This window comes from Drosophila albomicans, chromosome 2R, assembly GCF_009650485.2.
Source record: "Drosophila albomicans strain 15112-1751.03 chromosome 2R, ASM965048v2, whole genome shotgun sequence".
NCBI lineage: Eukaryota > Metazoa > Arthropoda > Insecta > Diptera > Drosophilidae > Drosophila > Drosophila albomicans.
The window spans coordinates 15,433,321-15,443,992 of NC_047631.2; the positions used below are offsets into that span (position 1 = coordinate 15,433,321).

Consider the following 10,672-nt stretch of genomic DNA (forward strand, 5'->3'; position numbering starts at 1 on the left):
TTGACTAATGTGTAAATTACACAAAAACGCGATAAACTGTCTTGGCTTAGATTCGGTCGAGGTCGACTTGCAGATACATTATAAAAACTTCGCTTTAACTTAACTAAATATATACAATTATTATATTTATTATTCGATTTGAAATGTCACATTCACTCTTTCTTTAATCAACACATTATAAAAGGCTAACCGACATATGCCTCAAGCAATTTTGTTGAAAATTATACTAAAGAGACATAATGCAAACAATGTTGCATGATATGAAACTCTCGTATGTGCAAAATGTCAGCGATTGGCATACAAAATTAAAGACATACGACATATGTGTATCTAAATAAATATGTGTCTGTGTGTGTGGATAAGATACATTATGGGGCTTTAAGTGAGATGGAGAAAAACAAATACATAAATAAAAAGCAAAATTAAAGTGAAATTTTTTTTATCCATGCCGCCTGCAAACTAGTTAATTTTCTATTTTACTCCAATTTGAGCTATACTTGTTGCGGTTTCTTTCGAGCTCTACAGAGAGACGCCATCATAAGTAGTGCTGTGTTGATGTGGTTTTGTGGCGAACTGACGAGCTGCGCTGTGGTTGCGGGGTGTGGTCGGTAGTTTGATTAGCCAGCAATAATGCCACACCAAGAGTCACGTGTCTGCAATTTCTAATGGATCGATCAGTCGACCGACTCCACACGCAAAGCACTTTCTGTTTGTTCGGTGGCGCTGTGGTTGTTATGATTGCTGTGGTTGATTCTCACCCTATCCCCTGCCCCTCTGCAACCAATAAGTGTGCCAAATGCAACCCGCTGAGGCTTTAATGCCTCAATACTCAAAACTTTGGGCTGTCAGATGCCTTTAACACTGTTCAATATAATTTAACGACCACACATGCGTCGCTACCTTTCCATGTTTGGGGGTGTGTGCTCGCTTTTGTGCAAATAGTTAAGTGCTTAAGTGTTTAGCTGTTGACAAGCAACAATAACAACAGCAGCAGCCGCAGCAACAAGAGAAGCAGCAAACGCTAACAAGCCAAGTCCAAAGCTAGTGTCGAAGCCGACGACGACGACGTCGCTGTTGCCGATGTCGACTGCGAGTTGTTCGTCACGAACACGCATACAACGCTATCTTGGCCAAGTCAAGCAAAGCCAAGCCAGGCCAACACAAGCCAAGCCAGGCCAACATAAGCCAAGCCATGCCAGGTTGCATTAGCTGCCACAAGCGATGCGCTTCGGTGTTGTGGTCGTCGTAGACGCCGACGTTAGCGTCGACGTCGTCGTTGATGTCTTCGCCAGGTTGTTTATTTAAATTCTAAGCTTGGCTACAGTAAATGTCGGTGGAGCAGGTCGGGTATATAGAGGGGATAGGGGGCTAAAGTGGAGATGCGGCTAGCGGGCAACTCGCGTCGTGTTTATCGTCGTCGTCAACGTCGCTGGCGTCGTCGTCGTTGTCGATGTCGTCGTCGTTGCGGCTGCGCTGCTGGCCGGGAATAAAACTCGATCCGCGTGCGTCTTCTAGCCACAGTTTACGGATTGCCTTCTGACCGACAGATCGAACAACCCAATCGAGCGCAGTGCACTCAATCAACTGAAAACTGAAACTTTAATAAGCACAGTCAGTGCATAAAAGGATAACCAAAGCCAAGTGACAAGTGTGTTGTGTGATTCTCAAAAACTCCCAAAAATATAAAAAAAAACAACAATGTTGAAATTCGTATGCCTGTTCGCGCTGGTGGCATCCACCGCAGCTGCCGCCTCCGAGGCAGACAGCTTGCTGACAAGTGCCCTCAAAATGGTCAAGGATTGCGGCGAACGCTCGATGGTGTTGTGCATGAAGGTAACATAAACCAGCTATAAAACAAACTCGAAGTGATCTTAAAAGACATACCATATTCATTCACATATTAACACACTAAACAGGAACGTGCCCTGCACTATTTCGATACCGAGAATGGTGATGTGAGGCTGACTGAGGGCATTGCTCTGGTCAAAACCGATGACATTCCAGTGGGTCGATCTCTGAATGATGTTACCTTGCCCGAGGAGGCGGAGGCACGTGAGTCTGAGGTTGATTCGCTATTGGTTGAGCGTGTTGCTCGCTTCTTTGGCACACACACACTGCAGTTCAAGGTGCCCAAGGACTCCATCCAGGACATGCAGCGCGCCCTCGAAGAATGTGAGTATTTCAATATAAAAATTGTATATAAAATTAATAACATAGCTAAGAAACAAATCATGCGCAACTGCAAAATGAGAAAATGGTTTGGCGGCTGTCTGGTCAAGAGTTGTGATCATGTTGTTCTGTTTATCTGGTTCTTTGGCTCGTTGCCAATTTGGGTTACTGGTGCAATTACCAATCGCAATCGTAGACTAATCAGCATTAGCAGTATCAGTAGCCGCCACATATAAGCAGCATCTTTGCGCCGCAATGTGGCGAGTGCTTCAATCCTGTTTTCACTGTTAGCTTCAACCCACATTGAGGTCAGCCATAAAGCAAGCATGCATCCTGCTGCTGCTCAGACACCGAGAAACAGAAACGCAGAGATAGAGAACGCATCTGTTCCCTGGCGACTTATCTAGCGGTGCATTGACAGTTGCCACAAGGCGTTGGCAAACTTGTTGCTGCAATTAATTGCATTTTAGTTAGCCAACTAGGTTTACTTTCTTTTCCATGCTCATGGAGCAGTTTCCGATTTCTAAGAGCGCACATAGAAAGCGGTCGATCCTGTTTGTTGTAGCAGCGGCTCTTGTGTCTGTTGCATTGTTTCTTTATTAATTATTTTGTGCTCCAATTGCTAATGAGCAGTTAACAAGCAAATGGACAATCAAATCAATCATAAACAAGCGAAAGTATCGCATGCAAACTCTTAATCAAATCTTAAACTGTTAACTCATTAACGCTTTCATGCTTTTATTTTTTTCTTTTTGCAGCTCGTGGCAAGAAGAAGGAGAAGAAGAAGTATCTGATGCCTCTGTTGATGCTTTTCAAATTGAAAATGGCTGCTCTGCTGCCACTGGCCATTGGCTTCTTGGCGCTCATCTCTTTCAAGGCTCTGGTTATTGGCAAGATCGCTCTGCTGCTGTCGGGCATCATTGGCCTGAAGAAACTGCTGGAGTCCAAGAAGGAGAACTACGAGGTGGTTGCGCACCCGCATTACGAGCATGAGCACAGCTACGGCAGGTCGCTGCAGGGCAACGATGCTCAGAACTTGGCCTACGCGGCGTATCAGCAATAAGCGATGTTGTCGAGTTGCCAAAGTGGAACAGCAAATTAGTGCAATACACAAATCAAATGAAACAAAACAAAAACAAAAAAAAGAGCAGAAAGGGAAAAGAGAAGAACACGGAGCACGTTGTGACTCGTTTAATTTATTTTATTTATTTAATTTATTTTGTAGCATAACTCAAGCAATCAAGGCGCCATCAAAATGAATTCAACTTTGTCAGAAATCGAAAACCATAGTTAATAAGTTCTATAATGACTGCAGTTGCAGCTGGAGACCGTAGGGGGCGGCAAACTAAACTAAACTAAACTAAACTAATAACTAAAGTTTAAACTTAAACTAAAACTGAACTGTACTCAAGTGACTGCATTTTGTATTATTGTAATAATTTATTGCTCAGAGCTTTACTGTTGACTATTTTTACTACTTATAACTTCATATTCATATTTATTGTATTTACTTGTGTAACTTTAATGCTAACTCTTGAACTCTTTTAATTAACTCTTAACTTAATTGAACTGCCACTTTGTAAGTGCATGGCCAAGAAGCCACAGCAATTACAAAAAACTGTCCACTCAACGCTCGCCCCCCAATCAAACCGCATTGCACACACTCACACACACACATGTACACTTCCATATCACATACACACAATCACTCATACAAACAGAGAGAAATCAAATGAAACTCAATAAAGCCGCATTTATCTGTAACTGAAATTCGTTTGCATTTGACAGATAGGACAGGTGCTGTAGCTTCTCACACACACAGTATAAATTGCGCATACGCAACGTGCGACGCATTTCTTACAGAGAAATGCTTTCACTCTTTCACTAATAAAATGAATTACCAACTAGGGCAAACGAGGCCAGTGATATCAATTGCATGTGCGACACACAAAATCACAGACACTCGACAGCAAAAAAAATTTCACTTGCAGCGCGCGCACTGAGGCGTAGTCAGGCTCTGACTCAAAAGACAGAGTCAAAGCCAGATTCGTAGTCAAAGAAACCAACGGCAACAACAACAAGACTCCAACTAACCAACTGACTTCCTAAGCCTACTATTGGCTTTGAAATGCGCTTCGTCTCCCTCTTGGCTTGCTTATTCTTTCTCCTCTACCTTGGGCTGACTCCCAATGAAGAGGCATTTTGGTATCCGGTGTCGCTCCAAAATCAAATGAAAGTCGCCGCATTGGCTTCGACCTGCTTTTTGCATGTGCAATTGCAACACATACACCAACCATACGCCCTGATGCGCCGCAGTCTGGTTAGGCCTGGAGTTTGTGAATGCAATATAAATGATATGAGAAGCGACACGCCCATTCAACGGACTGTGCAATTTATGGTCGAATGGCAAATGCCAATTGGCCGCAATTGTCGTTGGGCTACAACATATACATTTAAAACAATTTATATACATTGCTCGATTGCTGCTGCAAAATCTTGCTTGTTCGCCTTGAATTTGAAATATTAGTGGTGAAAGTGTATATTAATACAATTTCATTCAATTCGTGTATTCGACGACCACTGCAATTGGAAAACAAACGTTAAAAATATCATATATTTGCAAAGTTTACTGTTAAGCCTCAGGCCAATCGCCTACAGCACGTCTCGCCAGTGTCGTTAACACTACGTCAGCCAGGCTTAAAATATGCACAACTTTTGTAACAGTTTCAAATGACAGAAAACTTTGTTAGTTACCACAAATTAAGCCCAAAAATGTAATACCAAAGACGTCGCCCACAAATTGGCCTAAGAGGAAAGTAAGTGTGAGAAGGGTTAGTTGCTAACTTGCACTTGGTCCTTTGGCCCTTGACTGTCGAGTTTTATTAGCCCAATATACAAAAGTTTCTTTTACCCTCTCTACTTTGGGGCGGGCCAAACGAAAGTGTCTGTTGCATTGTTGTGACGGTTTTAGATAGTCCCAAACTCTTCGTTTTAGAGAGTGTGTACAACTGTGCTTCAATTGACGTGCTGGCAACTCCAAACTTTAATTATTTTCCGCCTGAAAGTATGCAAATATTTTTCAGCTCCAGCAATTTAGAGTTGGCCAGTTTGATGTGAGAATAAATTCCAAAATAAATTTAATATTTAAATTTATTTAAAGTCTAATAAAACTTCAACTTATTTTGTATACCGTTAAATATTATAAAGAAAACATTATCGCGTTTTTAAAAGTATACAAATCATTTGGTGTTAATTGGCAGCAGTTTACCTCAAAGTTAATATACTTAGCAGTCGTTTATTTGATGGCGCTGATACTTGTATTTGTAATTTTTTAAATTAGTGAACTGTCGACCTATTTCATAATTTTCCTGGAACAACAATGGCTCATTACGTAAACGCAGACCGAAGATGTGCGAAAAAGTATTGCTCACGAGTCACCACAGTGGGTCGCCAGCCATAAGCCATAAGCGTGTGCACTGACCATGACCATGATGCTGACTGAGGCAGCTACAAGCGGCTGTTTTAGTGGCAGCTACTTGGCGTTGATGTACAACAATTTCCGTTATTGGGCCATGGCGGCATTACATGTGCAAAAAGTGAACTGAAGTCGAGCAGATTTGGCCAAAATGAGTTGATTATTGTATAACGAGCTACTATATAAACCAAAGGGTCAGCTGGCCAGCAGGCTTAGTTCATCAGCGTAGCCCAAGAGCATAGGATGTCGTGGATCGTGGAGACAAGTCTGCTACTCATCAGCGTGGTGCACTTTCAATGCATCGAAGGCAGCGATCTTTCACATGTTAGCAAAGAGGAACTGCAGCACTTCAAGCAGTGTGTGCGTGGATCACAACGTTCCAAATTAAGCGAATGTATCGGCCGATCTGCATTGAATTTCATACAACGATTTGAGGAGCGAGAGAATGTTACATTTGTGGATGACTTTGTGGCAGTCAAAAGCGAGACAGCAGCAAGTCGTTCGCTGGTCAATGTGTTGGATACAGATCCCGTGGATTTTCGCGGTATACTCGAGAATGCGGGTGCTGTGATGGGACAGCGTAGCTTGGAGTGGCACATGGATGCTCTGTATCCAGGACTAATGTTCAAAATCGGGCCCACAGCTGATGCCAACAGTGTGGCCGAGTTTGTGCTGGACAATGGGGCACAAGATGAGCGACAATTTGGCTTCGAGGAGGGCACAGGTGAGCTGTCTATGCAAATATCCCAAATAAACTCATATCGAATTGATGCCCTCAGGTCGCTTGCTGGCTAAACAATACCTTTTGCCTTTTCTGCTGGGATTAAAATTCAATTTGGTTGCACTGGTGCCGCTGCTATTTGCTGGCATTTGTCTGCTGCTTAAGAAGTCACTATTTCTGGCCAAGCTGGCCATATATGTGAGCAGCTTCTTGGGCTTAGGCGGAGTGCTGGGATCACTTGGTGGCCTAGGAGGTGGCTTTGGTGGTGGAGGAGGCTTTGGTAGCTTTAGTGGCGCCAACTTTGGCTATGGCGGCGCCTTCGCTGCTCATCGTCCAATTGGCCACTTTCCTGGCAAAACTACTGTCTTTGGCGGTGGCGATGAACTGCATCATCAGTACAATGTGCATGAACCACAGCCGTATAAACGCAGTGATCGTAAAGTGCGTTTCGAGCAGCCACGTGAAGAAGCTGCCGCATCGTCTATGCCCAAGAAACAGCTCTCCGATGACCGCTTCTATGACTATGAAAAGCAGCATCGACAGACCAAGCATCTGGAGGACACCATTAGTTCGGCGGACAGCTTGGTGCGCAACTTCCAAGATACATCGACGAGCAACATGAATGGCTGGCAGATTGTCGATGTGCGATCGCTATGAGAAGAGTATTAGCATTAAGACTTATTCGTATTTATTTCATATTGTCGTTCTTTTAGCTCAATTAGTTAAGTTATAATTAGGCAAACATAAAGTTTGGCAAACGTTTTAAGCGCTTTCCAAAAAAACGAAAGTTTGTTTATGCAAAACTCGAAAATCACTCAGCGGCCAAAAGGCGTTTTAAGGTTCAGTAAGCAGGCTGTCAAGAGCTCTAAATCGGGTCGACTTCCAAGGGGGTCCGCCGCTTGAAAGACTTTCCGTAAAACTTTTCTTATTAGATTCCTATCAAGAGCGCTTTTTGCTGTGTCGCGCTTTGACAAGCCATTTAATTGTTAGCATAGCATAGCGTTTGACTTCTGACGTCACATTTTGCTGCTGCTCTCTTTTCACATAGTATAAATAAGCTAGCTTAGGGTCTATCCAGGTTATTTGAAGTTTGACGGGCTATCGGTGACTTTCCAAAAAGAACGAAAATATTGTTAAAATGCGGCGGCAACTGTTCGTGTTCTTGCTGCATTGGCAGTGGCTCGTGCCAAGCTGTCAAACGCTAGCAATTAATCAGGAAAATTCTCTGTGGAGTCCACGAAGTCTGGGTCGCGTGTTGCAGCATTGTTTGAGCGGCGTGCAGAAGTGGCAATGTCTGGGCACAGAGAGTGAACGATTGCTGGATGCTGCCACATTGGACAACAGCACCTGGCATCTGAGCGAGTATCTGAGCATTGAGCCACAGCAGTCAGCAAATGCTACGCAGAATGCACGAACGATGAAAGGATTCGCTGGAAAACTGCTGCAGTTGGCACAAGGACGAGCGTTGCGTATGCGTTTGCCCAGACAGATAACCATCTCGAATGCCATCGATGAGTTTGGGGATGTGGATCAAGGTACAGTTGCTACTATCATAGATGATAAAGTGGATAAAATATTGGCAGGCTTTGGTAGTTTCGATGTGCAAGCAACAGCGACAGATAATAAGGATAAAGATAAGGATAAGGATAAGCAGAAGAAAAGAAGAAGAAGAAGAAGAAGAAAAAGAAAAAAAAGAAAGATAAGGATAAGGATAAAGGGAAAAAGAAGAAAAAGAAAAAGAAGAAAAAAGACAAGGATAAGAAAAAGAAAAAGAAAACTAAAACAAAGACAAAGAAAAAGAAAAAACAAAAGCAGAAGAAAGATAAAGGTAAATTTAAAAAGAAAAGCAATATGAAGAAGGAGGGAGAAGAATGATAAGAAGAAACTGAAAAATAAATGCAAAAACTTTTTGCACAAAACAGGTCGCAAGAAGAAGGACAAGGATAAGCACATGGCCATGATGGGCGGAATGATAATGCTGGCTACATTCGCACAAATGTTCCTCGGCAAGGTGATTCTCATCGCTGGCTCAGCCTTCATTATGGCCAAAATAGCGCTGCTCATCTCGTTGCTGGTGAGTCAAATAAAAGGAAACTGCAATGCTGTCATAAATATGGTTTCATGACATGGACAACAACTATGACGCTATGCATCTTCTTTGCAGGGCAGTCTAAAAAAGGGTACGACTGGTCACAGTGGTAGCTCGGATCATGTGATAGTCACTAACTCGGGCTCCAGTTCGGGCCACAGTCACGAGAGCGGCTGGCATCGCAGCATGCCTACCAACAGCTATAGCCCCGCCCAGCTGGAGATGCCCACCGAGGACGCGAGTCATGGCCAGGATCAGGCCTATTATGCCTATGAAACGGAACAACTGAATCGTCGTCACTTGGCTGCGGCAACAACATCAAATACACAAGAGGCAGCAGCCATATTGCCAATGCGTGGTTTTCTCTAGCTTTATGTATTTCAGCGTTAAAAAAATACTCGTATCTACGGTAACTAAACTTACACAACTAGGATTATAGTCAACAAATGTAAATACAATTGCAATTTGCAGACACAATTGAAACTAAGTGAACAAATCTTTTGAATCTTTGGTTTTGCTTTAGATGCAACGCCAATTTTGATCGTTACACCTTGGCGGCAGCAGCGGCAAGAGAGGCGGCAGCTGAGGCAACACCTCCACCGCCACCGCCCTGTGGCATCCAAGCGTGATAAGCCTTATCCTGCATCATCATTTCGTCATCGATGCTGCGATGATACGAGCCGCCATCGTGGCCACCGCTATCGTACTCCCCTTGATGGCTCGACGAATAGGTGTGACTCTGCTGCACTTGCGGATGTTTAACAATCTCATATGTTGTCTTCTCGCCGCCATCGTGACTGACTAGTTTCTTAAGGCCAATGATGGCGCTGATGATTAGCGCTATTTTACCCACAATCAGCGCCTTGCCAGCCACAATCGCAATTGAGTGATAGGCCATCTTCAGTATTGCAGTCTTGAGCAGCACGGCTGCAATGAAAGGTCCCAGATACTTTTTGTCATCCTTCTTCTTGCGTCCCTCGCTGTCCACACTCGTTTCGCCGGGCATAAAATAACCCCAAAGAAGCTGCAACCAATCCTGGCTGTTGCGTTCACCGAAACGCATAAGACGTGGCAGATTCACCTGCAGTTGATGGCTGTGCAGGAAGTTGAGAAAACGCTCCAACAGCAATGCGTCTAAACTCTTGCTTGACATGTGCTCTAGATCACGATTATTCAGCTGACTCTCGGCAATGCTGGCGCGTCCTGTGCGTGAATCTTCGCCATTCGAGCGCCTCACTAAATTAACGCCATCCACAATGCTGAGCTGGTGCACTTTAAGTGCTCGGCCAAGGAGTCGAGCGCCTTGCAACTTGCAGCACCAAAAAATATCATCGCTGTCCGCACACTGAGCATACACATGACGCACTGTTCGCAATAAACCACTCTCTCCAATGTTAGTTGTAATGTTATTGTTATTGTTCAGTTCCAAGGCCCAACTTGGTCGCTGAGCATAGATTGCAGCTAAGAGCAGCGCTATGAGCAAACTCAGGCGCGTATCCATATTTTCTGTGCTATCCTTTTACTTGCAATTCTCGAATTCTATTCCTTTGGGCTCTTATTCTTGACAGACATGCGACGTGCAAACTCACTTAGACAACTGATCTTGTGCGGCGGGCTGTTCATCAAATTTATACACTTCACCTTGCCACAATTAGCCAGGCAGCCGTTGCATCCAGTTTTGCTTTTGCTTGATGCCAATGCCGATGCCGCTACAGTTGCTGTTGTTATTGCCATTTGCCGGTGGCTATTCAGAGCGTAATATGCATGTTAGATGCATCTCTGGATCTCTGTTAAATCTTGCGGCTATGCCCGCAAAGCTTCGTTGCAGATTTAGTGCAATTGGCAAGCCAGCAAGCGGCTAGTCAATTTCATTGCTCATTGTCGTAATTAGCAAGTCTTTGCAATTATTTCAATCTTTGCTTGGTTTTTTTTTATTACTGCTCTGATCTGCACTGTTGCTGACTGCTCGCTGCTCACTACTGACTACTTAATGATATCTTTGCTCTGACGCCCACTTTCATCTGCAGCCTGTAAAGATTTAGCCAAGACACACAGACACATGTATGAACAGACATAAAAATAATAGAAAAAACATGAAAACAACACTTAAACACGCTGCTTCCATGGTCTTTTCTTTTATTGTCTTGCATTTGATTGGGACACGCAAAGATTTTGGCACACATTTCAGATACGCTGCAAAGAAAACGAAATGAACAAC

General features: G+C 43.7%; 4 protein-coding genes across 4 annotated transcripts; 3 read left to right on the forward strand and 1 right to left on the reverse strand.

Annotated features, from left to right (window-relative positions):
- Positions 1-1,513: 1,513 nt before the first annotated feature.
- On the forward strand, positions 1,514-3,933 carry LOC117574806 (uncharacterized). The gene is made up of 3 exons (XM_034258771.2): positions 1,514-1,833; positions 1,917-2,172; positions 2,928-3,933. Exons 1-3 carry the CDS (start codon positions 1,699-1,701, stop codon positions 3,230-3,232), a joined length of 696 nt encoding a protein of 231 aa, XP_034114662.1. The 5' UTR covers positions 1,514-1,698; the 3' UTR covers positions 3,233-3,933.
- A 1,948-nt stretch (positions 3,934-5,881) lies between these two features.
- Positions 5,882-7,102, forward strand: LOC127565899 (uncharacterized). Its single transcript, XM_052006789.1, has 2 exons — positions 5,882-6,368; positions 6,424-7,102. The coding sequence occupies exons 1-2, from the start codon at positions 5,888-5,890 to the stop codon at positions 7,020-7,022; spliced, it is 1,080 nt and encodes a 359-aa protein (XP_051862749.1). The 5' UTR covers positions 5,882-5,887; the 3' UTR covers positions 7,023-7,102.
- A 401-nt stretch (positions 7,103-7,503) lies between these two features.
- On the forward strand, positions 7,504-8,823 carry LOC117573444 (uncharacterized). Its single transcript, XM_034256665.2, has 3 exons — positions 7,504-7,900; positions 8,288-8,439; positions 8,530-8,823. The coding sequence occupies exons 1-3, from the start codon at positions 7,504-7,506 to the stop codon at positions 8,821-8,823; spliced, it is 843 nt and encodes a 280-aa protein (XP_034112556.2).
- LOC117573445 (uncharacterized) lies at positions 8,800-10,061 on the reverse strand. Its single transcript, XM_034256666.2, has one exon. The coding sequence runs from the start codon at positions 9,953-9,955 to the stop codon at positions 8,999-9,001; it is 957 nt and encodes a 318-aa protein (XP_034112557.1). The 5' UTR covers positions 9,956-10,061; the 3' UTR covers positions 8,800-8,998.
- Between the last annotated feature and the right edge of the window lie 611 nt (positions 10,062-10,672).

Excerpts from the sequence above, each read along its gene's own strand:
- LOC117573444 (XM_034256665.2), top strand. The coding sequence starts at position 7,504 with ATGCGGCGGCAACTGTTCGTGTTCTTGCTGCATTGGCAGTGGCTCGTG. Across the intron at positions 7,901-8,287 it reads GTTTGGGGATGTGGATCAAG|GTCGCAAGAAGAAGGACAAG; the intron begins GTACAGTTGCTA and ends TGCACAAAACAG. Across the intron at positions 8,440-8,529 it reads CGCTGCTCATCTCGTTGCTG|GGCAGTCTAAAAAAGGGTAC; the intron begins GTGAGTCAAATA and ends TCTTCTTTGCAG.
- LOC127565899 (XM_052006789.1), top strand. The coding sequence starts at position 5,888 with ATGTCGTGGATCGTGGAGACAAGTCTGCTACTCATCAGCGTGGTGCAC. Across the intron at positions 6,369-6,423 it reads TGGCTTCGAGGAGGGCACAG|GTCGCTTGCTGGCTAAACAA; the intron begins GTGAGCTGTCTA and ends TGATGCCCTCAG.
- LOC117573445 (XM_034256666.2), bottom strand. The coding sequence starts at position 9,955 with ATGGATACGCGCCTGAGTTTGCTCATAGCGCTGCTCTTAGCTGCAATC.
- LOC117574806 (XM_034258771.2), top strand. The coding sequence starts at position 1,699 with ATGTTGAAATTCGTATGCCTGTTCGCGCTGGTGGCATCCACCGCAGCT. Across the intron at positions 1,834-1,916 it reads CGATGGTGTTGTGCATGAAG|GAACGTGCCCTGCACTATTT; the intron begins GTAACATAAACC and ends CACACTAAACAG. Across the intron at positions 2,173-2,927 it reads GCAGCGCGCCCTCGAAGAAT|CTCGTGGCAAGAAGAAGGAG; the intron begins GTGAGTATTTCA and ends TTCTTTTTGCAG.